General features: G+C 49.7%; 1 protein-coding gene across 2 annotated transcripts in view; it reads right to left on the minus strand.

The window, feature by feature from the left end:
• Positions 1–24,715, minus strand: part of ddx21 (DEAD (Asp-Glu-Ala-Asp) box helicase 21) — a 220,740-nt gene that overhangs the window by 179,979 nt on the left and 16,046 nt on the right. Inside the window, exons 8-14 of one of the 2 annotated variants that reach the window (XM_085995048.1) lie at positions 23,018–23,167; positions 22,551–22,712; positions 22,049–22,168; positions 20,195–20,268; positions 19,221–19,380; positions 13,886–14,020; positions 12,385–12,429 (exon numbers count right to left, since the gene is read on the minus strand). In XM_085995048.1, coding sequence (XP_085851174.1) covers positions 12,385–12,429; positions 13,886–14,020; positions 19,221–19,380; positions 20,195–20,268; positions 22,049–22,168; positions 22,551–22,712; positions 23,018–23,167 — 846 coding nt within the window. The remainder of the gene's footprint in view (positions 1–12,384; positions 12,430–13,885; positions 14,021–19,220; positions 19,381–20,194; positions 20,269–22,048; positions 22,169–22,550; positions 22,713–23,017; positions 23,168–24,715) is intronic. The other variant, XM_085995049.1, reaches the window with a different exon arrangement.

Here is a 24,715-nt window from a genome sequence, read left to right on the forward strand (position 1 = left end):
ATGGGCTTCAATGGGAGAGTTAGGGTACTGGAGGGATGGGCTTCAATGGGAGTTAGTGTCCTGGAGGGATGGGCTTCAATGGGAGGTAGTGTACTGGAGGGATGGGCTTCAATGGGAGAGTTAGTGTACTGGAGGGATGGGCTTCGATGGGAGAGTGAGTGTACTGGAGAGATGGGCTTCAATGGGAATAGTGTACTGGAGGGATGGGCTTCAATGGGAGAGTTAGTGTACTGGAGGGATGGGAGAGTGAGTGTACTGGAGAGATGGGCTTCAATGGGAATAGTGTACTGGAGAGATGGGCTTCAATGGCAGAGTTAGTGTACTGGAGGGATGGGCTTCAATGGGAGTTAGTTTACTGGAGGGATGGGTTTCAACGGGAGAGTGAGTGTACTGGACGGATGGGCTTCAATGGGAGTTAGTGTACTGGAGGGATGGGCTTCAATGGGAGGTAGTGTACTGGAGGGATGGGCTTCAATGGGAGATTTAGTGTACTGGAGGGATGGGCTTCAATGGGAGTTAGTGTACTGGAGGGATGGGCTTCAGTGGGAGAGTTAGTGTACTGGAGGGATGGGCTTCAATGGGAGAGTTACTGTACTGGAGGGATGGGCTTCAATGGGAGTTAGTGTACTGGAGGGATGGGCTTCAATGGGAGGTAGTGTACTGGAGGGATGGGCTTCAATGGGAGAGTTAGTGTACTGGAGGGATGGGCTTCAATGGGAGTTAGTGTACTGCAGGGATGGGCTTCAATGGGAGAGTTCGTGTACTGGAGGGATGGGCTTCAATGGGAGAGTTAGTGTACTGGAGGGATGGGCTTCAATGGGTGAGTTAGTGTACTGGAGGGATGGCCTTCACTCGGAGAGTTAGTGTACTGGAGGGATGGGCTTCAATGGGAGAGTTAGTGTACTGGAGGGATGGGCTTCAATGGGAGAGTTAGTGTACTGGAGGGATGGGCTTCAATGGGAGAGTTAGTGTACTGGAGGGATGGGAGAGTTAGTGTACTGGAGGGATGGGCTTCAACGGGAGAGTTAGTGTACTGGATGGATGGGCTTCAATGGGAGAGTTAATGTACTGGAGGAATGGGCTTCAATGGGAGTTAGTGTACTGGAGAGATGGGCTTCAATGGGAGTTAGTGTCCTGGAGAGATGGGCTTCAATGCGAGAGTTAGTGTACTGGATGGATGGGCTTCAATGGGAGAGATGGTGTACTGGAGGGATGGGCTTCAATGGGAGTTAGTGTACTGGAGGGATGGGCTTCAATGGGAGAGTTCGTGTACTGGAGGGATGGGCTTCAATGGGAGAGTTCGTGTACTGGAGGGATGGGCTTCACTGGGAGAGTTAGTGTACTGGATAGATCGGCTTCAATGGGAATAGTGTACTGGAGGGATGGGCTTCAATGGGAGAGTTAGTGTACTGGAGGGATGGGAGAGTTAGTGTACTGGATGGATGGGCTTCAATGGGAGTTAGTGCACTGGAGGGATCGGCTTCAATGGGAGTTAGTGTACTGGAGGGATGGGCTTCAATGGGAGTGAGTGTACTGGAGGGATGGGCTTCAATGGGAGAGTTAGTGTACTGGAGGGAAGGGCTTCAATGGGAGAGTTAGTGTACTGGAGGGATGGGCTTCAATGGGAGAGTTAGTGTACTGGATGGATGGGCTTCAATGGGAGAGTTACTGTACTGGAGCGATGGGCTTCAATGGGAGTTAGTCTGCTGGAGGGATGGGCTTCAATGGGAGAGTTAGTGTACTGGAGGGATGGGCTTCAATGGGAGAGTTCGTGTACTGGATGGATGGGCTTCAATGGGAGAGTTAATGTACTGGAGGAATGGGCTTCAATGGGAGTTAGTGTACTGGAGGGATGGGCTTCAATGGGAGTTAGTGTCCTGGAGGGATGGGCTTCAATGGGAGTTAGTGTACTGGAAGGATGGGCTTCAATGGGAGTTAGTGCACTGGAGGGATGGGCTTCAATGGGAGAGTTCGTGTACTGGAGGGATGGGCTTCGATGGGAGAGTTATTGTACTGGAGAGATGGGCTTCAATGGGAATAGTGCACTGGAGGGATGGGCTTCAATGGGAGAGTTTGTGTACTGGAGGGATGGGCTTCAATGGGAGAGTTCGTGTACTGGATGGATGGGCTTCAATGGGAGAGTTAATGTACTGGAGGAATGGGCTTCAATGGGAGTTAGTGTACTGGAGGGATGGGCTTCAATGGGAGTTAGTGTCCTGGAGGGATGGGCTTCAATGGGAGTTAGTGTACTGGAGGGATGGGCTTCAATGGGAGTTAGTGCACTGGAGGGATGGGCTTCAATGGGAGAGTTCGTGTACTGGAGGGATGGGCTTCGATGGGAGAGTTATTGTACTGGAGAGATGGGCTTCAATGGGAATAGTGCACTGGAGGGATGGGCTTCAATGGGAGAGTTTGTGTACTGGAGGGATGGGCTTCAACGGGAGTTAGTGTACTGGAGAGATGGGCTTCAATGGGAGAGTTAGTGTACTGGATGGATGGGCTTCAATGGGAGAGTTAGTGTACTGGAGAGATGGGCTTCAATGGGAGAGTTAGTGTACTGGATGGATGGGCTTCAATGGGAGAGTTAATGTACTGGAGGGATGGGCTTCAATGGGAGCTAGTGTACTGGAGGGATGGGCTTCAATGGGAGAGTTAGTGTACTGGAGAGATGGGCTTCAATGGGAATAGTGTACTGGAGGGATGGGCTTCAATGGGAGAGTTAGTGTACTGGAGGGATGGGCTTCAATGGGAGAGTTCGTGTCCTGGAGGGATGGGCTTTAACGGGAGTTAGTGTACTGGAGAGATGGGCTTCAATGGGAGAGTTAGTGTACTGGATGGATGGGCTTCAATGGGAGAGTTAGTGTACTGGAGAGATGGGCTTCAATGGGAGTTAGTGTACTGGAAGGATGGGCTTCAATGGGAGTTAGTGTACTGGAAGGATGGGCTTCAATGGGAGGTAGTGTACTGGAGGGATGGGCTTCAATGGGAGTTAGTGTACTGGAGGGATGGGCTTCAATGGGAGAGTTAGTGTACTGGAGGGATGGGCTTCAATGGGAGTTAGTGTACTGGAGGGATGGGCTTCAATGGGAGAGTTCGTGTACTGGAGGGATGGGCTTCAATGGGAGAGTTAGTGTACTGGAGGAATGGGCTTCAATGGGAGTTAGTGTACTGGAGGGATGGGCTTCAATGGGAGTTAGTGTACTGGAGGGATGGGCTTCAATGGGAGAGTTCGTGTACTGGAGGGATGGGCTTCAATGGGAGAGTTAGTGTACTGGAGAGATGGGCTTCAATGGGAGAGTTAGTGTACTGGAGAGATGGGCATTCACTGGGAGAGTGAGTGTACTGGAGGGATGGGCTTCGATGGGAGAGTTAGTGTACTGGAGGGATGGGCTTCAATGGGAGTTAGCGTACTGGAAGGATGGGCTTCAATGGGAGTTAGTGTACTGGAGAGATGGGCTTCACTGGGAGAGTTCGTGTCCTGGAGGGATGGGCTTCACTGGGAGAGTTAATGTACTGGAGAGATGGGCTTCAATGGGAGTTAGTGTACTGGAGGGATGGGCTTCAATGGGAGTTAGTGCACTGGAGGGATCGGCTTCAATGGGAGTTAGTGTACTGGAGGGATGGGCTTCAATGGGAGTTAGTGCACTGGAGGGATGGGCTTCAATGGGAGTTGGTGTACTGGAGGGATGGGCTTCAATGGGAGGTAGTGTACTGGAGGGATGGGCTTCAATGGGAGTTAGTGTACTGGAGGGATGGGCTTCAATGGGAGAGTTAGTGTACTGGTGGGATGGGCTTCGATGGGAGAATTAGTGTACTGGAGAGATGGGCTTCAATGGGAATAGTGTACTGGAGGGATGGGCTTCAATGGGAGAGTTAGTGTACTGGAGGGATGGGAGAGTTCGTGTACTGGAGGAATGGGCTTCCATGGGAGTTGGTGTACTGGAGAGATGGGCTTCAATGGGAGAGTTAGTGTACTGGAGAGATGGGGCTCAATGGGAGTTAGTGTACTGGAGGGATGGGCTTCAATGGGAGAGTTAGTGTACTGGAGGGATGGGCTTCAATGGGAGTTAGTGTACTGGAGGGATGGGCTTCAATGGGAGAGTTAGGGTACTGGAGGGATGGGCTTCAATGGGAGTTAGTGTCCTGGAGGGATGGGCTTCAATGGGAGGTAGTGTACTGGAGGGATGGGCTTCAATGGGAGAGTTAGTGTACTGGAGGGATGGGCTTCGATGGGAGAGTGAGTGTACTGGAGAGATGGGCTTCAATGGGAATAGTGTACTGGAGGGATGGGCTTCAATGGGAGAGTTAGTGTACTGGAGGGATGGGAGAGTGAGTGTACTGGAGAGATGGGCTTCAATGGGAATAGTGTACTGGAGAGATGGGCTTCAATGGCAGAGTTAGTGTACTGGAGGGATGGGCTTCAATGGGAGTTAGTTTACTGGAGGGATGGGTTTCAACGGGAGAGTGAGTGTACTGGACGGATGGGCTTCAATGGGAGTTAGTGTACTGGAGGGATGGGCTTCAATGGGAGGTAGTGTACTGGAGGGATGGGCTTCATTGGGAGTGAGTATACTGGAGGGATGGGCTTCACTGGGAGATTTAGTGTGCTGGATGGATGGGCTTCAATGGCAGTTAGTGTACTGGAGGGATGGGCTTCAATGGGAGTTAGTGTACTGGAGGAATGGGCTTCGATGGGAGTTAGTGTACTGGAGGGATGGGCTTCAATGGGAGAGTTAGTGTACTGGAGGGATGGGCTTCAATGGGTGAGTTAGTGCACTGGAGGGATGGCCTTCACTCGGAGAGTTAGTGTACTGGAGGGATGGGCTTCAATGGGAGGTAGTGTACTGGAGGGATGGGCTTCAACGGGAGTTCGTGTGCTGGAGCGATGGGCTTCAATGGGAGTTAGTGTACTGGAGGGATGGGCTTCAGTGGGAGAGTTAGTGTACTGGAGGGATGGGCTTCAATGGGAGGTAGTGTACTGGAGGGATGGGCTTCAATGGGAGAGTTAGTGTACTGGAGGGATGGGCTTCAATGGGAGTTAGTGTACTGCAGGGATGGGCTTCAATGGGAGAGTTCGTGTACTGGAGGGATGGGCTTCAATGGGAGAGTTAGTGTACTGGAGGGATGGGCTTCAATGGGTGAGTTAGTGTACTGGAGGGATGGCCTTCACTCGGAGAGTTAGTGTACTGGAGGGATGGGCTTCAATGGGAGAGTTAGTGTACTGGAGGGATGGGCTTCAATGGGAGAGTTAGTGTACTGGAGGGATGGGCTTCAATGGGAGAGTTAGTGTACTGGAGGGATGGGAGAGTTAGTGTACTGGAGGGATGGGCTTCAACGGGAGAGTTAGTGTACTGGATGGATGGGCTTCAATGGGAGAGTTAATGTACTGGAGGAATGGGCTTCAATGGGAGAGATGGTGTACTGGAGGGATGGGCTTCAATGGGAGTTAGTGTACTGGAGGGATGGGCTTCAATGGGAGAGTTCGTGTACTGGAGGGATGGGCTTCAATGGGAGAGTTCGTGTACTGGAGGGATGGGCTTCACTGGGAGAGTTAGTGTACTGGATAGATCGGCTTCAATGGGAGTTAGTGTACTGGAGAGATGGGCATTCACTGGGAGAGTTAGTGTGCTAGAGGGATCGGCTTCACTGGGAGAGTTGGTGTACTGGAGGGATGGGCTTCAATGGGAGTTAGTGTACTGGAGGGATGGGCTTCAATGGGAGAGTTAGTGTACTGGATGGATGGGCTTCAATGGGAGAGTTAGTGCACTGGATGGATGGGCTTCAATGGGAGAGTTAATGTACTGGAGGGATGGGCTTCAATGGGAGCTTGTGTACTGGAGAGATGGGCATTCACTGGGAGAGTGAGTGTACTGGAGGGATGGGCTTCAATGGGAGTTAGTGTACTGGAAGGATGGGCTTCAATGGGAGTTAGTGCACTGGAGAGATGGGCTTCAATGGGAGAGTTAGTGTACTGGAGGGATGGGCTTCGATGGGAATAGTGTACTGGAGGGATGGGCTTCAATGGGAGAGTTAGTGTACTGGAGGGATGGGCTTCAATGGGAGAGTTAGTGTACTGGAGGGATGGGAGAGTTAGTGTACTGGATGGATGGGCTTCAATGGGAGTTAGTGCACTGGAGGGATCGGCTTCAATGGGAGTTAGTGTACTGGAGGGATGGGCTTCAATGGGAGTTAGTGTACTGGAGGGATGGGCTTCAATGGGAGAGTTAGTGTACTGGAGGGAAGGGCTTCAATGGGAGAGTTAGTGTACTGGAGGGATGGGCTTCAATGGGAGAGTTAGTGTACTGGATGGATGGGCTTCAATGGGAGAGTTACTGTACTGGAGCGTTGGGCTTCAATGGGAGTTAGTCTGCTGGAGGGATGGGCTTCAATGGGAGAGTTCGTGTACTGGATGGATGGGCTTCAATGGGAGAGTTAATGTACTGGAGGAATGGGCTTCAATGGGAGTTAGTGTACTGGAGGGATGGGCTTCAATGGGAGTTAGTGCACTGGAGGGATGGGCTTCAATGGGAGAGTTAGTGCACTGGAGGGATGGGCTTCACTGGGAGAGTTAATGTACTGGAGGGATGGGCTTCACTGGGAGAGTTAATGTACTGGAGGGATGGGCTTCAATGGGAGAGTTAGTGTACTGGAGGGATGGGCTTCAACGGGAGTTAGTGTACTGGAGAGATGGGCTTCAATGGGAGAGTTAGTGTACTGGATGGATGGGCTTCAATGGGAGAGTTAATGTACTGGAGGGATGGGCTTCAATGGGAGCTAGTGTACTGGAGGGTTGGGCTTCAATGGGAGAGTTCATGTACTGGAGGGATGGGCTTCAATGGGAGAGTTAGTGTACTGGAGGGATGGGCTTCAATGGGAGGTAATGTACTGGAGGGATGGGCTTCAATGTGAGTTGGTGTACTGGAGGGATGGGCTTCAATGTGATTTAGTGTACTGGAGGGATGGGCTTCAATGGGAGAGTTAGTGTACTGGAGAGATGGGCTTCAGGCTTCAATGGGAATAGTGTACTGGAGGGATGGGCTTCAATGGGAGAGTTAGTGTACTGGAGGGATGGGCTTCAATGGGAGAGTTAGTGTCCTGGAGGGATGGGAGAGTTAGTGTACTGGAGGGATGGGCTTCAATGGGAGAGTTAGTGTACTGGAGGGATGGGCTTTAACGGGAGTTAGTGTACTGGAGAGATGGGCTTCAATGGGAGAGTTAGTGTACTGGAGGGATGGGCTTCAATGGGAGTTAGTGTACTGGAGGGATGGGCTTCAATGGGAGTTAGTGTACTGGAGGGATGGGCTTCAATGGGAGAGTTCGTGTCCTGGAGGGATGGGCTTCAATGGGAGAGTTAGTGTACTGGAGAGATGGGCTTCAATGGGAGAGTTAGTGTACTGGAGAGATGGGCATTCACTGGGAGAGTGAGTGTACTGGAGGGATGGGCTTCGATGTGAGTTAGTGTACTGGAGGGATGGGCTTCAATGGGAGTTGGTGCACTGGAGGGATGGGCTTCACTGGGAGAGTTCGTGTCCTGGAGGGATGGGCTTCACTGGGAGAGTTAATGTACTGGAGGGATGGGCTTCAAATGGGAGTTCGTGCACTGGAGGGATCGGCTTCAATGGGAGTTAGTGTACTGGAGGGATGGGCTTCAATGGGAGTTAGTGTACTGGAGGGATGGGCTTCAATGGGAGTTGGTGTACTGGAGGGATGGGCTTCAATGGGAGGTAGTGTACCGGAGGGATGGGCTTCAATGGGAGTTAGTGTACTGGAGGGATGGGCTTCAACGGGAGAGTTAGTGTACTGGAGGGATGGGAGAGTTCGTGTACTGGAGGGATGGGCTTCAATGGGAGTTAGTGTACTGGAGGGACGGGCTTCAACGGGAGAGTTAGTGTACTGGATGGATGGGCTTCAATGGGAGAGTTAATGTACTGGAGGAATGGGCTTCAATGGGAGTTGGTGTACTGGAGAGATGGGCTTCAATGGGAGAGTTAGTGTACTGGAGAGATGGGGTTCAATGGGAGTTAGTGTACTGGAGGGATGGGCTTCAATGGGAGAGTTAGTGTACTGGAGGGATGGGCTTCAATGGGAGTTACTGTACTGGAGGGATGGGCTTCAACGGGAGTTAGTGTACTGGAGAGATGGGCTTCAATGGGAGAGTTAGTGTACTGGAGGAATGGAATTCAATGGGAGTTAGTGTGCTGGAGGGATGGGCTTCAATGGGAGAGTTTGGGTACTGGAGGGATGGGCTTCAATGGGAGAGTTACTGTACTGGAGGGATGGGCTTCAATGGGAGTTAGTGTCCTGGAGGGATGGGCTTCAATGGGAGGTAGTGTACTGGAGGGATGGGCTTCAATGGGAGGTAGTGTACTGGAGGGATGGGCTTCAACGGGAGTTCGTGTGCTGGAGCGATGGGCTTCAATGGGAGTTAGTGTACTGGAGGGATGGGCTTCAGTGGGAGAGTTAGTGTACTGGAGGGATGGGCTTCAATGGGAGGTAGTGTACTGGAGGGATGGCCTTCACTCGGAGAGTTAGTGTACTGGAGGGATGGGCTTCAATGGGAGAGTTAGTGTACTGGAGGGATGGGCTTCAATGGGAGAGTTAGTGTACTGGAGGGATGGGCTTCAATGGGAGAGTTAGTGTACTGGAGGGATGGGAGAGTTAGTGTACTGGAGGGATGGGCTTCAACGGGAGAGTTAGTGTACTGGATGGATGGGCTTCAATGGGAGAGTTAATGTACTGGAGGAATGGGCTTCAATGGGAGAGATGGTGTACTGGAGGGATGGGCTTCAATGGGAGTTAGTGTACTGGAGGGATGGGCTTCAATGGGAGATTCGTGTACTGGAGGGATGGGCTTCAATGGGAGAGTTCGTGTACTGGAGGGATGGGCTTCACTGGGAGAGTTAGTGTACTGGATAGATCGGCTTCAATGGGAGTTAGTTTACTGGAGAGATGGGCATTCACTGGGAGAGTTAGTGTGCTAGAGGGATCGGCTTCACTGGGAGAGTTGGTGTACTGGAGGGATGGGCTTCAATGGGAGTTAGTGTACTGGAGGGATGGGCTTCAATGGGAGAGTTAGTGTACTGGATGGATGGGCTTCAATGGGAGAGTTAGTGCACTGGATGGATGGGCTTCAATGGGAGAGTTAATGTACTGGAGGGATGGGCTTCAATGGGAGCTTGTGTACTGGAGAGATGGGCATTCACTGGGAGAGTGAGTGTACTGGAGGGATGGGCTTCAATGGGAGTTAGTGTACTGGAAGGATGGGCTTCAATGGGAGTTAGTGCACTGGAGAGATGGGCTTCAATGGGAGAGTTAGTGTACTGGAGGGATGGGCTTCGATGGGAATAGTGTACTGGAGGGATGGGCTTCAATGGGAGAGTTAGTGTACTGGAGGGATGGGCTTCAATGGGAGAGTTAGTGTACTGGAGGGATGGGAGAGTTAGTGTACTGGATGGATGGGCTTCAATGGGAGTTAGTGCACTGGAGGGATCGGCTTCAATGGGAGTTAGTGTACTGGAGGGATGGGCTTCAATGGGAGTTAGTGTACTGGAGGGATGGGCTTCAATGGGAGAGTTAGTGTACTGGAGGGAAGGGCTTCAATGGGAGAGTTAGTGTACTGGAGGGATGGGCTTCAATGCGAGAGTTAGTGTACTGGATGGATGGGCTTCAATGGGAGAGTTACTGTACTGGAGCGTTGGGCTTCAATGGGAGTTAGTCTGCTGGAGGGATGGGCTTCAATGGGAGAGTTCGTGTACTGGATGGATGGGCTTCAATGGGAGAGTTAATGTACTGGAGGAATGGGCTTCAATGGGAGTTAGTGTACTGGAGGGATGGGCTTCAATGGGAGTTAGTGCACTGGAGGGATGGGCTTCAATGGGAGAGTTAGTGTACTGGAGGGATGGGCTTCACTGGGAGAGTTAATGTACTGGAGGGATGGGCTTCACTGGGAGAGTTAGTGTACTGGAGGGATGGGCTTCAACGGGAGTTAGTGTACTGGAGAGATGGGCTTCAATGGGAGAGTTAGTGTACTGGATGGATGGGCTTCAATGGGAGAGTTAATGTACTGGAGGGATGGGCTTCAATGGGAGCTAGTGTACTGGAGGGTTGGGCTTCAATGGGAGAGTTCATGTACTGGAGGGATGGGCTTCAATGGGAGAGTTAGTGTACTGGAGGGATGGGCTTCAATGGGAGGTAATGTACTGGAGGGATGGGCTTCAATGTGAGTTGGTGTACTGGAGGGATGGGCTTCAATGTGATTTAGTGTACTGGAGGGATGGGCTTCAATGGGAGAGTTAGTGTACTGGAGAGATGGGCTTCAATGGGAATAGTGTACTGGAGGGATGGGCTTCAATGGGAGAGTTAGTGTACTGGAGAGATGGGCTTCAATGGGAATAGTGTACTGGAGGGATGGGCTTCAATGGGAGAGTTAGTGTACTGGAGGGATGGGCTTCAATGGGAGAGTTAGTGTCCTGGAGGGATGGGAGAGTTAGTGTACTGGAGGGATGGGCTTTAACGGGAGTTAGTGTACTGGAGAGATGGGCTTCAATGGGAGAGTTAGTGTACTGGAGGGATGGGCTTCAATGGGAGTTAGTGTACTGGAGGGATGGGCTTCAATGGGAGTTAGTGTACTGGAGGGATGGGCTTCAATGGGAGAGTTCGTGTCCTGGAGGGATGGGCTTCAATGGGAGAGTTAGTGTACTGGAGAGATGGGCTTCAATGGGAGAGTTAGTGTACTGGAGAGATGGGCATTCACTGGGAGAGTGAGTGTACTGGAGGGATGGGCTTCGATGTGAGTTAGTGTACTGGAGGGATGGGCTTCAATGGGAGTTGGTGCACTGGAGGGATGGGCTTCACTGGGAGAGTTCGTGTCCTGGAGGGATGGGCTTCACTGGGAGAGTTAATGTACTGGAGGGATGGGCTTCAAATGGGAGTTCGTGCACTGGAGGGATCGGCTTCAATGGGAGTTAGTGTACTGGAGGGATGGGCTTCAATGGGAGTTAGTGTACTGGAGGGATGGGCTTCAATGGGAGTTGGTGTACTGGAGGGATGGGCTTCAATGGGAGGTAGTGTACCGGAGGGATGGGCTTCAATGGGAGTTAGTGTACTGGAGGGATGGGCTTCAACGGGAGAGTTAGTGTACTGGAGGGATGGGAGAGTTCGTGTACTGGAGGGATGGGCTTCAATGGGAGTTAGTGTACTGGAGGGACGGGCTTCAACGGGAGAGTTAGTGTACTGGATGGATGGGCTTCAATGGGAGAGTTAATGTACTGGAGGAATGGGCTTCAATGGGAGTTGGTGTACTGGAGAGATGGGCTTCAACGGGAGAGTTAGTGTACTGGATGGATGGGCTTCAATGGGAGAGTTAATGTACTGGAGGAATGGGCTTCAATGGGAGTTGGTGTACTGGAGAGATGGGCTTCAATGGGAGAGTTAGTGTACTGGAGAGATGGGGTTCAATGGGAGTTAGTGTACTGGAGGGATGGGCTTCAATGGGAGAGTTAGTGTACTGGAGGGATGGGCTTCAATGGGAGTTACTGTACTGGAGGGATGGGCTTCAACGGGAGTTAGTGTACTGGAGAGATGGGCTTCAATGGGAGAGTTAGTGTACTGGAGGAATGGAATTCAATGGGAGTTAGTGTGCTGGAGGGATGGGCTTCAATGGGAGAGTTTGGGTACTGGAGGGATGGGCTTCAATGGGAGAGTTACTGTACTGGAGGGATGGGCTTCAATGGGAGTTAGTGTCCTGGAGGGATGGGCTTCAATGGGAGGTAGTGTACTGGAGGGATGGGCTTCAATGGGAGAGTTAGTGTACTGGATGGATGGGCTTCAATGGGAGTTAGTGCACTGGAGGGATCGGCTTCAATGGGAGAGTTAGTGTCCTGGAGGGATGGGCTTCAATGGGAGAGTTAGTGTACTGGAGGGATGGGCTTCGATGGGAGTTAGTGTACTGGAGGGATGGGCTTCAATGGGAGAGTTCGTGTACTGGAGGGATGGGCTTCAATGGGAGTTAGTGTACTGGAGAGATGGGCTTCAATGGGAGAGTTAGTGTACTGGAGGGATGGGCTTCAATGGGAGTTAGTGTACTGGAGAGATGGGCTTCAATGGGAGAGTTAGTGTACTGGAGGGATGGGCTTCAATGGGAGAGTTAGTGTACTGGAGGGATGGGCTTCAATGGGAATGACTTTTGACCAGCTGAATGGCCTTTTCCTGATGTTTGTGGGGCAAGGATCTTTTAAAAAGGGATGGATAAGATTTGTTGCACCGTTCGTAGATAAAAAAAAAAATTTCAGCAATTAACAGTCTTTGAATGAAGATAATTGTACGTGCAGAAAGCCGACGTGTTGTCAAAAATAGACAGATCTCCATACAGAAAGGTGAACGTACCTGCAAGGCTTCCAGACAATCTTGGGGAACATCGAAACAGACGCCCTAAACAAGGAGATACTGAGAGTGTTAGTCCATTACACCGCACCGAGGATGTGCCCCAGGACATTTATACACAGGTTACATTTGGCTTCTTCTGGTGGGAATGTCCCTTTCCAAAAAATCTCAGGTCGCAGTCAGTCTTTCAATTAAACTTGCTAATCTTCAGATATTACCCAAATACACTTTTTTTTTTTTAAACCGTAGAGGTTTATCAGAATGTTTGAATATACATCAAACATATTCACAAGAAAGGAAAACCATCCAAATGACAGAACTGGTGATACAGGGGCAGAAAGGCCAAACACCAAGCGTGGGATCTGACCTGGGACTCAGGACAGGGTTACTGGCAAGGCTTGGAAGCTAAGCAGAGCCAGGCCTGGTTAGTACCTGGAGGGGTGACCATCAGGGAAGACCAGATGCAGAAGGTCACGGAAGGAGCCCCGAGGAGGGGCGGTTGGTAAGTAGGTCACGGAAGGAGCCCCGGGAGGGGCGGCTGGTGAGCAGGCCTGGGCGTTGGGCTGAAGATTGTCAGACAGGAGGAATGGCGGAAAATGGAATGGCGGCGTGCACAGACGCAGCGGCTTTGCTTCTCCCAGGACGGTGCTATTTACGTTTAATGTTATTTGTACTGGACTCATGGGAGCTTTCAAGATCACATTTCGTTGTTCATGTACTTGTGCATTGTACAATGACAATAAAGTTGAATTATTATTATTATTATTGAGATACACCGACCAGGAGCTCGACACAACCCCCAGTGTGTGCGGCTGCCACCCAGCACCAGGACCTAGAAAGGTCCAGTTTGAGCCCTGGGTCAGCGAGCGTGCTCAATCCTCTTCCGCCATCAGCCACCTGGGCAGTGTACTGGCCCATGTTCCCGAGCTGCCTCCGAGATCACCCCACCATAACAGGCCAAGACCCCCCTTGGAAGTCTGGATCTCGTTCACCAGCTGCAATACCAATTCCTGGGATGGTCAGATTGCACTTGCTCTTTTCCCAGGAATGGACTCAGGAAACCTGTGGAATAGCAGACCCTGTTGGGCACTTCACAAAGTGTTGTGACACCATCCTGTATGCTGCCTACAGTAGGGTAGTCAGAGCATCTGGTCTTTGTGGGCTTCACGACATGGAACCACACAAAGTGTCAACCCCTGTTCCTCTTAAATATTCCCCAATACACCTGGGTGTCCTGATTTAGGGTTTATCCACCAAAGCAGCAACAGCACTAGAAACAGTCCTTTTCAAACCTCCCAGCCCCTGTAATTCAATCAGGACAGGCTGGTGAGGTAATAAAACTGCGAATGGAACAGAGCTGCCTGGTCATGTTTCTAGGAACCCTGGGGATTTAATACAGCCGGAGCTTGTAGTTTGGGTATGGCTGGTCTGATTTGTAGGCTTTAAATGCTGCAGGTTTTATACAGTAAAACAGTGTCAAATTTACTGTACACTGCCAACATACCATTTTACCCTTCAGGAATCTCATCCCCTTCACTTTGCTGTCCACAGTCTCTCCCAGCTGTTCCTTCAGCCCTCGCCATGCGTAGCCAATATTGTGCATCTCTGTTGAACAAGCCAACACCATTGTTGTATACCCCTGAGACAAGAATCATTGTGTTAAGTCTCCAAGTTAATGAAGTCACACAGACACACCATTTAATAAGAGCATGCAATCATTTTTGGTAATAACATGTTAACTCTGAAAAATTGCTTTGATATGCTCATGCACAGCACAGGAAATTTTATTCAAGGTGGTCCCTCATTTTGGACTTTCAAAAGGTCTTTGGTAAGGTACCATGTCGTAGACTCATGACTAAGGTCAGAGCACATGGAGTCAGGGACACGTAGCAGAATGGATAGTAAACTGGTTAAAAAACAAACCAGAAAGTAGGGGGTTAAAGGTAGTTACTCAGACTGGTGGAGGGTGGGAAGTAATGTTCCACAAGGATCGGTGCTAAGACCACTGCTGTTCGCCATTTACATAAATGAGTTAGACTTGGGCATCGGAAGTACCATTTCAAAATTTGAAGACGACATCAAATTGGGGGCATAGTTAATACAGAGGAGGACTGCGACAAAATACAGGAAGACATTAATAAACGTGCAGAATGGGCGTGTAATTGGCAAATGAACTTCAATATAGAGTGTGAGGTGGTACATTTTAGTAGGAGGAATAAGGAGGCCACATACTTCTTGGAAAATAAAGAGTCTAAATGGGGTGGAGGAGCAGAGGGATCGGGGGGGGGGGGGGTACAGATACACACATCATTAAAAGTAGCGACGCAGGTTAATAAGGCCAATAAAAAAAAGCTAACAAAGCACTGGGTCTCATTTTTAAAGGGATAGAATTGAAAAGCAGAGAAGTTATGTTAAAATCATGATTTGACCACACGTGGGAGTACTGTGAACAGTTCTGGTCTCCATATTACAAAAAGGATGTTGAGGCAAGGGAAGGATCAACAGGCTGGGGCTCTTTTCTATCGAAAAAAGAGAGGGTTTTTTAAAACTATGAAGCGGTTCAATAGGGTAGACATAGAGACAATGTTTCCATTTGTGGGGGCGTCTAAAACGAGAGGTCACAAGTATAAGATAGTCATTAATAAATCCAATAGGGAATTCAGAAGAAATGTCTTTACTGAGTGGTGAGAATGCGTAACTCGCTACCACAGGGAGTAATTGAGGTGAATAGTACAGATGCATTTAAGGGTAGGTTAGATAATTACATGAGGAAGAAAGGAATAGAAGGATACTCTGATGGTGTTAGATGAAATAAGGTGGGAGGAGGCTCGTGTGGAGCATAAACACCGACATAGACCAGTTGGGACGAATGGTTTGTTCCTGTGGTGTAAAATGTATTTAATTCTATGTAACATCATACAAGGTTACTGTACCAAATTGTCACATTTAACGTTATTAAATGCAGACACCTGGCCACTTGCACAGGTTCTTCATCCCCACCCTCGTTTCTGATTCAAAATCCCTGAGCAAGTACAAGAAGCCTCAACGACCTGGGCGAGAGGTCGTCCTCCTCAGCACTATCCAGACACTTCTGCTGAAAAGTGCATACTGGTCGAAGTCAAGACAGCATCTAGCTCAGGTGCAGGTCTATGGGGAGAGCGGGGCAGTGGGTATAAATTTGGGATTGATACAGGGCTATGGGGAGAGAGCAGGGCAGTGGGGCTAGTTTGGGATTGATACAGGGCTATGGGGAGAGCGGGGCAGTGGGGCTAGTTTGGGATTGATACAGGGCTATGGGGAGAGAGCGGGGCAGTGGGGCTAGTTTGGGATTGATACAAGGCTATGGGGAGAGAACGGGGCAGTGGGGCTAGTTTGGGATTGATACAGGGCTATGGGTCCAATTTGGGATTGATACAAGGCTATGGGGAGAGAGCGGGGCAATGGGTATAATTTGGGATTGATACAGGGCTATGGGGAGAACGGGGCAGTGGGGCTAGTTTGGGATTGATACAGGGCTATGGGGAGAGCGGGGCAGTGGGAATAATTTGGGATTGATACAAGGCTATGGGGAGAGAGCAGGGCACTGGGTACAATTTGGGATTGATACAAGGCTATGGGGAGAGAGCGGGGCAATGGGTATAATTTGGGATTGATACAGGGCTATGGGGAGAACGGGGCAGTGGGGCTAGTTTGGGATTGATACAGGGATATGGGGAGAGCAGGGCAGTGGGGCTAGTTTGGGATTGATACAGGGCTATGGGGAGAGAGCAGGGCAGTGGGTATAATTTGGGATTGATACAAGGCTATGGGGAGAGAACGAGGCAGTGGGTATAATTTGGGATTGATACAAGGCTATGGGGAGAGAGCAGGGCAGTGGGTATAATTTGGGATTGATACAAGGCTATGGGGAGAGAACGGGGCAGTGGGTATAATCAAATCAAAATCAAATCAACTTTTATTGTCATTGTTAGTGCACAAGTGCAGTACAATGAAATGTAGGCTTGCGGCTCCCGAGAGTGTACATTTGGATTAAGACATTTAAACATTCAACATACATTTGGCTTGTAGTATATTAACATAAACAGAACCATAATAAAGTGCATTGGCAGATGTGCAGGCTTTAGAGTTTATTTGTGGAGTTCAGTAGGATGACAGCCCTGGGAAAGAAGCGGTTCCTAAATCTGGTCGTACGGGTGCGAATGCATCTGTAGCATCTCCCAGATGGCAGGAGGGCGAACAGACTGTGGCTGAGGTGGGTAGGGTCTTTGATGATGGACCGTGACCTCCGTAGACAGCGTTTCTGGTATATGTGCTCTATGGTCGGTAGCCGGGTGCCGGTAATGCGTTGGGCAGTTTTGACTACCCGCTGCAGGGCTTTCCGGTCATAGTAGTTACAGCTGCCATACTATACTGTGATACAGTTTGTCAGGATGCTCTCTATAGTGCAGCGGTAAAAGTTAGAGAGGATCAGGGGTGACAGGTTACATCCCTTCAGCCTCCTTAGGAAATATAGGCGCTGCTGGGCCTTCTTCACCAGAGATTGATATATGACAGTGGGTATAATTTGGGATTGATACAAGGCTATGGGGAGAGAGCGGGGCAGTGGGTATAATTTGGGATTGATACAGGGCTATGGGGAGAACAGGGCAGTGGGGCTAGTTTGGGATTGATACAGGGCTATGGGGAGAGAGCGGGGCAGTGGGGCTAGTTTGGGATTGATACAGGGCTATGGGGAGAGAGCGGGGCAGTGGGTATAATTTGGGATTGATACAGGGCTATGGGGAGAGAGCGGGGCAGTGGGGCTAGTTTGGGATTGATACAAGGCTATGGGGAGAGAACGGGGCAGTGGGGCTAGTTTGGGATTGATACAAGGCTATGGGGAGAGAACGGGGCAGTGGGGCTTGTTTGGGATTGATACAAGGCTATGGGGAGAGAACGGGGCAGTGGGGCTAGTTTGGGATTGATACAAGGCTATGGGGAGAGAACAGGGCAGTGGGGCTAGTTTGGGATTGATACAGGGCTATGGGGAGAGAACGGGGCAGTGGGGCTAGTTTGGGATTGATACAGGGCTATGGGAAGAGAGCGGGGCAGTGGGGCTAGTTTGGGATTGATACAAGGCTACGGGGAGAGAACGGGGCAGTGGGTATAATTTGGGATTGATACAAGGCTATGGGGAGAGAACAGGGCAGTGGGGCTAGTTTGGGATTGATACAGGGCTATGGGGAGAGAGCGGGGCAGTGAGGCTAGTTTGGGATTGATACAAGGCTATGGGAAGAGAGCGGGGCAGTGGGTATAATTTGGGATTGATACAAGGCTATGGGGAGAGAGCGGGGCAGTGGGGCTAGTTTGGGATTGATAAAAGGCTATGGGGAGAGAACGGGGCAGTGGGTATAATTTGGGATTGATACAAGGCTATGGGGAGAGAACGGGGCAGTGGGTATAATTTGGGATTGATACAGGGCTATGGGGAGAGAACGGGGCAGTGGGTATAATTTGGGATTGATACAAGGCTATGGGGAGAGAGCGGGGCAGTGGGTACAATTTGGGATTGATACAAGGCTATGGGAAGAGAGCGGGGCAGTGGGTATAATTTGGGATTGATACAAGGCTATGGGAAGAGAGCGGGGCAGTGGGTATAATTTGGGATTGATACAGGGCTATGGGGAGAGAGCGGGGCACTGGGTATAATTTGGGATTGATACAGGGCTATGGGGAGAGAGCGGGGCAGTGGGGCTAGTTTGGGATTGATACAAGGCTATGGGGAGAGAACGGGGCAGTGGGGCTTGTTTGGGATTGATACAGGGCTATGGGGAGAGAACGGGGCAGTGGGGCTAGTTTGGGATTGATACAAGGCTATGGGGAGAGAGCGGGGCAGTGGGTATAATTTGGGATTGATACAAGGCTATGGGGAGAGAACGGGGCAGTGGGTATAATTTGGGATTGATACAGGGCTATGGGGAGAACGGGGCAGTGGGTATAATTTGGGATTGATACAGGGCTATGGGGAGAGAACGGGGCAGTGGGTATAATTTGGGATTGATACAGGGCTATGGGGAGAGAACGGGGCAGTGGGTATAATTTGGGATTGATACAGGGCTATGGGGAGAGAACGGGGCAGTGGGTATAATTTGGGATTGATACAGGGCTATGGGGAGAGAACGGGGCAGTGGGTATAATTTGGGATTGATACAGGGCTATGGGGAGAGAACGGGGCAGTGGGGCTAGTTTGGGATTGATACAGGGCTATGGGGAGAGAACGGGGCAGTGGGGTTAGTTTGGGATTGATAAAAGGCTATGGGGAGATAGCGGGGCAGTGGGTATAATTTGGGATTGATACAAGGCTATGGGGAGAGAACGGGGCAGTGGGGTTAGTTTGGGATTGATAAAAGGCTATGGGGAGATAGCGGGGCAGTGGGTATAATTTGGGATTGATACAAGGCTACGGGGAGAGAACGGGGCAGTGAGTATAATTTGGGATTGATACAGGGCTATGGGGAGAGAACGGGACAGTGGGGCTAGTTTGGGATTGATACAGGGCTATGGGGAGAGAACGGGGCAGTGGGGCTAGTTTGGGATTGATACAAGGCTATGTGGAGAGCACGGGGCAGTGGGGCTAGTTTGGGATTGATACAGGGCTATGGGGAGAGAACGGGGCAGTGGGTTTAGTGTGGGGATTGCTCTAGCAAAGAGCCGGTGCAGATACGATGGGCTCAATGAAGTTTACAGCACATAATGAAACCAATGTAGTCCTGTGCCACGAACGGAGCTGCTCACCGCGCCCTCGGGAAGCGCTGTGCCACAGTGAGGAGTGAACTTCATGCAGGTGCAGTCATGCTTACCGCATCCGAGTTGAGGAGTGAGCGGTGTTCAATGCTCTTTGCCCCGGAGATATGTGCCAATGCAGCAGCCAAGGCATCCAGTGCTCCCCGCTCCTCGATCAGGTTTTCAGCAGCTGTGCGGAAATGTGCGATCGCTGACGCCGGAACAGAATCCAAGAACCTTTCAAACAAATTGTAAAAATGTTTAGTTGGCGGAATGAACTGATTCTCCCACCAGATTTAGCACTTATTTACTAGTCAACATTTCTCATACTGACCCAATCTTTCTTCCCCACTCCCCAAAGATGGTGCTTCGCCGTTTGGTATGGTTCGACAGGCAATAGTAGCAGTTTTGGAAGCTGAGCCTGAACAGTCAGCGCCTGCAGGCTGTTCGACTGGGAAATACATCACTGCCAAGCAATGTTCCTGTTAAACTGCGTGGTTGCGCAGCGCTCTGGAGGCCGCTTGCCGGCTTCACAATGGGGAAAACCGTGCATGCACCGTATTTTGAATGGGCTGCACAGCCCCCTTAAAGGGGCCACGGACCTCCCCAAAATGGAAGGGAACATTGCTGCCAACCTTGATTCTGTCAAAGAGGGCAGGGCCATCACAGATGGAACACCCAGCTCCATGATTACCTCACGCTAACCACTGCTCAAACTTTAATACACACTTTGGTTACCCTCCTCGCCAGCTGACAGACCTCCTCCCACCCTAACCTCTGCCATGCTCACCCTTCCAGCGAGAGGATCCATTCACCCTCACCGGTCCCCATTGGTTTCCTCCACCCCAATCACTGAACTCTAATCCTTGCCCTATTCTAACTCCGGACCGCCTGCCGCCCTGTGCCACATCTCACACCCATTGGTCTTTATACGCTGGCCTACTGCATCCCCTCCCTCCAATTGCCCAGGGTGTGCTTGGGATCATATAGGCAGGTGCTGGTGGCCAGGATTCGGGAGCCGCGCAGACATTAATTGGAAATCGGCAGTTACCGTATGGCGTCCTTGCTGGAAGCTTTGATGATGTCCGTGGTCGTCGGAACTCCAACACGTTTGAATATCAAACCCTTTAAAAACAAAGCACAAATGGTAATTTTGTAAAACAGCGACAAATCTCAAGTGCTGCAGTTTCCTTTCTGAATTAGGGTTTTTATTCATGTTTACTTTGAAGAAGGGAAATGAAATCTATTCTGTTTGCAGTGAATATTAGAAAATATCTGAACAGAAATCAGAAAGCGGGAAAGAGGAAGGTGGAGGAACAGTGGGTTAGACACTAACCTCTCAGCCCCAACATCCAGGTTCAACTCCAGGCCGGCTCCAGCCGCTGAGAATTTGTTAACAGAACATGAGAATTAGGAGGAGTGGGCCATACGGCCCCTCGCGCCTGCTCCGCCACACAGCCCCTCGAGCCTGCTCCGCCACACGGCCCCTCGAGCCTGCTCCGCCATTCAATAAGATCATGGCGGATCATCGACCTCAACTCCACTTTCCCGCCTGATCTTCATATCCCTTGATTCCTCTCGAGACTTAAATGGCCAACCCCTTATCCATGGATTATGCCCCCTAGTTCTAGACTCTCCAGCCAGGGGAAACAACCTCAGCATCTACCCTGTCAATCCCCTTCAGAATCTTGTATGTTTCAATGAGATAATCTCTTATTCGTCTGAACTCCAGAGAGTATAGGCCCAATCTACTCAATCTCTTCTCATAGGACAACCGTCTCATCCTAGGGATCAATCTAGTGAACCTTCATTGCACAGCCACTAAGGCAAGTATATCCTTCCTCAGATAAGGAGACCAAAACTGTGCACAGTACTCCAGGCGTGGTCTCACCAGAGCCCTGTACAATTGTAGCAAGACTTCCTTACTCTTGTACTCCAACTCCCAAAATATTCTGTGTTTTTATTCTTCCTACCAAAGTGAATAACCTCATATTTGCCACATTATGCTCCATCTGCCACCTTACTGCCCACACACTCAACCTGTCTATATTCCTTTGTAGGCTTTTTGTGTCCTTTTCACAACTTACTTTCCCACTTAGCTTTGTATCATCAGCAAACTTGGATACATTGTACTCAGTCCCTTTATCAAGGTCATTGATATAGATTGTGAATAGCTGAGGTCCAAGCACTGATCCTTGTGGCAAATCAAATCAAATTAAATTTTATTTGCCATATGTATTACTACAATGGAATGTTTTTACTCCCCGATCACTTCCACAATAGGCTGTGGGAGCTCAGAGACACGTCGCTATTCTACAGCGCCATGTTCAGTAAAAGTCAATTCAATTGCGTCCAATGGCAGTGGGAACGCGATGTTCATCAGCCGCTCCGTCTCCACGGACTCCTCCTCCCTGTTGCCGACTCCACAATATGGTGTCCTTCTTCTCATGCTCACCATCTGGCCTCAGGTCTCTGTGTCCGGCTCTCCCTCCTTCCCCTCGAACTGCGAGCTTCCCCCACTAGTTACAGCCTGCTAACTGGAAAATGACCCGTTTATCCCTACTCTCGGTTTTCTGTCCATTAAACAATCCTCCATCAATGCTAATAATACAATACCCCCAATCCCATGAGCCCGTATCTTGCCTAACAACCTTTTATGTGGCACCTTTTCGAACGCCTTTTGGAAATCCAAATATACTACAACCACTGGTTCCCCTTCTGCAGGGGACGAGGATGCCTCTTCTGGGGCTGAGCAGTTCTATACCCAGATTTTGAAATCATTCTAACTGCTTCTGTTCCCTGCTAGTTAAGGACAGATGCACCTTCACCAGGACAAAGCTTTCATCAATATCGTCACTTTTCTGAAGCAATCTATACCACACGCTTCACATCAAACTACACTTACAGCCTTGTGCTCCACAAATCTCAGCTGGTCCTCCTCCTTGCGCTGATAGAGACAGATGCAGATTCCCGTGCGCCCAGCTCTGCCTGTACGACCAGAACGATGAATGTAGGAATCCACGTCCTAAATGAGCGATTGATAGAATTAGAACAAAGAAAGACTCCTTCCAAAAACATGATATAAAGGACAGCGAATCACCTCAAACTCCGAGTTACAGAATACATCGATCAACCCAACGTTTGGACGAAGGAAATGCTCAACACTTCACTCGGGGCATCGAGGACCAAGGCTCTACGCCCGAGCAACCATCTCACTAGTCTACTTATCAATGGGTTTGCAACTGGTCACAAAATACCGCCAACATTAAGCTCCCAGTTTAGGTCCAATTGATTGGACAACCCAATGCCATTTAAACAGCGTCTGTAGAAATCAGTAAGAGAATCCACAGTCCAACATAAAACTAGTGGACCTCGGACATTTTCCCTGACCGCCAGTGCTGACTTACCTTTGGCGGACAGCTCTGTATTACCAGGTCTACTTCTGGGATGTCCAAGCCGCGGGCAGCCACATTGGTGGCGACCAGGACCTCGAAGGAGCCATCCCGGAAACCTTTTAATGTCAGCTCTCTCTGCTTCTGTGGAATGTCCCCGTGTAGACACTGAGCGTCCTGGAGAAAACAGCACAAGCTTGGTTAGGGAAACGATGGTGTAGCGCAATCCAACAAATGTAGTGTTAGCACAAGTATTCCAGTAACTAATGTCCTCTGGGGAGGAACATTCATTACACGGTCCAACTCTGCGAACACCCAGAACTGGTGGGTACGGGTCTGTCGCTGTATAACACGGGGGTACGGGTCTGTCGCTGTATAACACGGGGGTACGGGTCTGTCGCTGTATAACACGGGGGTACGGGTCTGTCGCTGTATAACACGGGGAGGGAGAATAGTCGTGCTCTGGCAGGCGTATACAGTACCTGTTTTATAGAGTTATCCATCACCAACTCGTTTACTTCCCTCTTTGTTTCACAGAAGATGATAGTTCGCCCGTGACTGCCGCTGTATACCTGAATGACATCACCGATGATTGCCGCTCGCTGTGACCAATGGCATATAATGGCTAAGTGCTGCCAGAATGGAGAGAAAGTAAAACTAGTTTAAGGAGCTTGGTTGCAGTTTGCACTCCTTGATGCAGACCTGAATCCAAGAATGTAAACAGATATTGAAGCCAGTGTGTAAAGTAACTAATATCGTGCAGTATGGTGAGTGGAAGTTCAGTAAAACCAAAATGAAAGTTTCACACTGTCTCAGAGCAGCCAACAGACTGTGTCCAGTCAACGTGGGAATGTGTCTGCAGCGAGCGGGCAGGCTGAACTGTGACACCAGGGTGAAGTACTGGTGGGTACAGAAATAGACATCATACAAGAAGTGCACTGCACAACATTAAGCACATGTGAGTCTTGTGTGTGCTTGTCAGTGTATTGGTATAAATCGGCTAAATAACCCTCTGATAACACTGTTGTACAAGACCATCCGTCTAAGGGATGGGTATTTTCACCCAGCAATAGAGGTGTCAGAGGCCAAAGAACTGTGCCAGTTTAATGTCAAAGTGAGGACCACTTTTTTACTGTGGACCCACATCTATTAGGGACTAGATTGAGACTACTCAAACTTATGTCACACAAGACCCGGGACAGTTAGCGACTATCCAGCATTCTTGATGTCTGTCAGGAGTAAACAAAAGGCCCACTAAAAATGACAAGTTGTGTCCAAAGTTAGAGAAACTGCTGGAGTACTTCATTGTTATTTTTTTAACAAAGTTCACAAAACGGGGAAAAAAATGCCAGAATTGGGGGTACAGTTTAAAAGTGAATGTCGACGGAAAAATGCTCAAATCACAAGATCACAGTTTTTGATTCTCAAGGTAGATGAGGCTCCTGCTCTGACAATTTTCATCCCAGGGTTAACACTTGCAAGTGCACTAGTGGATATTTTTCAACGTTCACTAGACTCAGACAAACTCCCAGAGGTTTGGAAAATAGCAAATGTGACAGACATCTTCAAAAAGAGGCGAGGGATGAACCATCAAATTGTAGAACTTTCTTTTGGAAAGGTGTTTGTTTGAAAGAGATAATTTAAGGGAGCATCTTGAGGGGCATAAACTAACCCAAGACATTCAGCTTGGTTTTAGCAGTGGGAAGTCATGCTTGATTAATTTATTGGATTTAGTAAGTAGGGGAGTAAAGTGGATGTCATCTGCCTGGATTTGAGGACGAAATTTGACACTGTCACACATAATAGGCTACTACATAAGGTCCAGGCACATCGGATAGATGGGAATGCATTAAAATGGATTGGCAAATGGTTGGTTGATGGACAAGATACATCTCCCTAATCCCAGCTACCCTGCAATAACATAAGAATTAGGGGAAGGAGTAGCCCATTTGGCCTCTTGAGCCTGCTCCGCCATTCAATAAGATCATGGCTGATCATCTACTTCAACTCCACTTTCCTGCACTATCCCCATATCCCTTGATTCCCTTAATATTCAAAAATCTATTGATCTCTGTCTTGAATATACTCAACGACTGAGCCTCCACAGCTCTCTGGGGTAGAGAATTCCAAAGATTCACCACGTTCTGAGTGAAGAAATTTCTCATCTCAGTCCTAAATGG

Source organism: Somniosus microcephalus, chromosome 8 (genome assembly GCF_052327205.1).
Source record: "Somniosus microcephalus isolate GS21.2 chromosome 8, FLI_Smic_1.0, whole genome shotgun sequence".
NCBI lineage: Eukaryota > Metazoa > Chordata > Chondrichthyes > Squaliformes > Somniosidae > Somniosus > Somniosus microcephalus.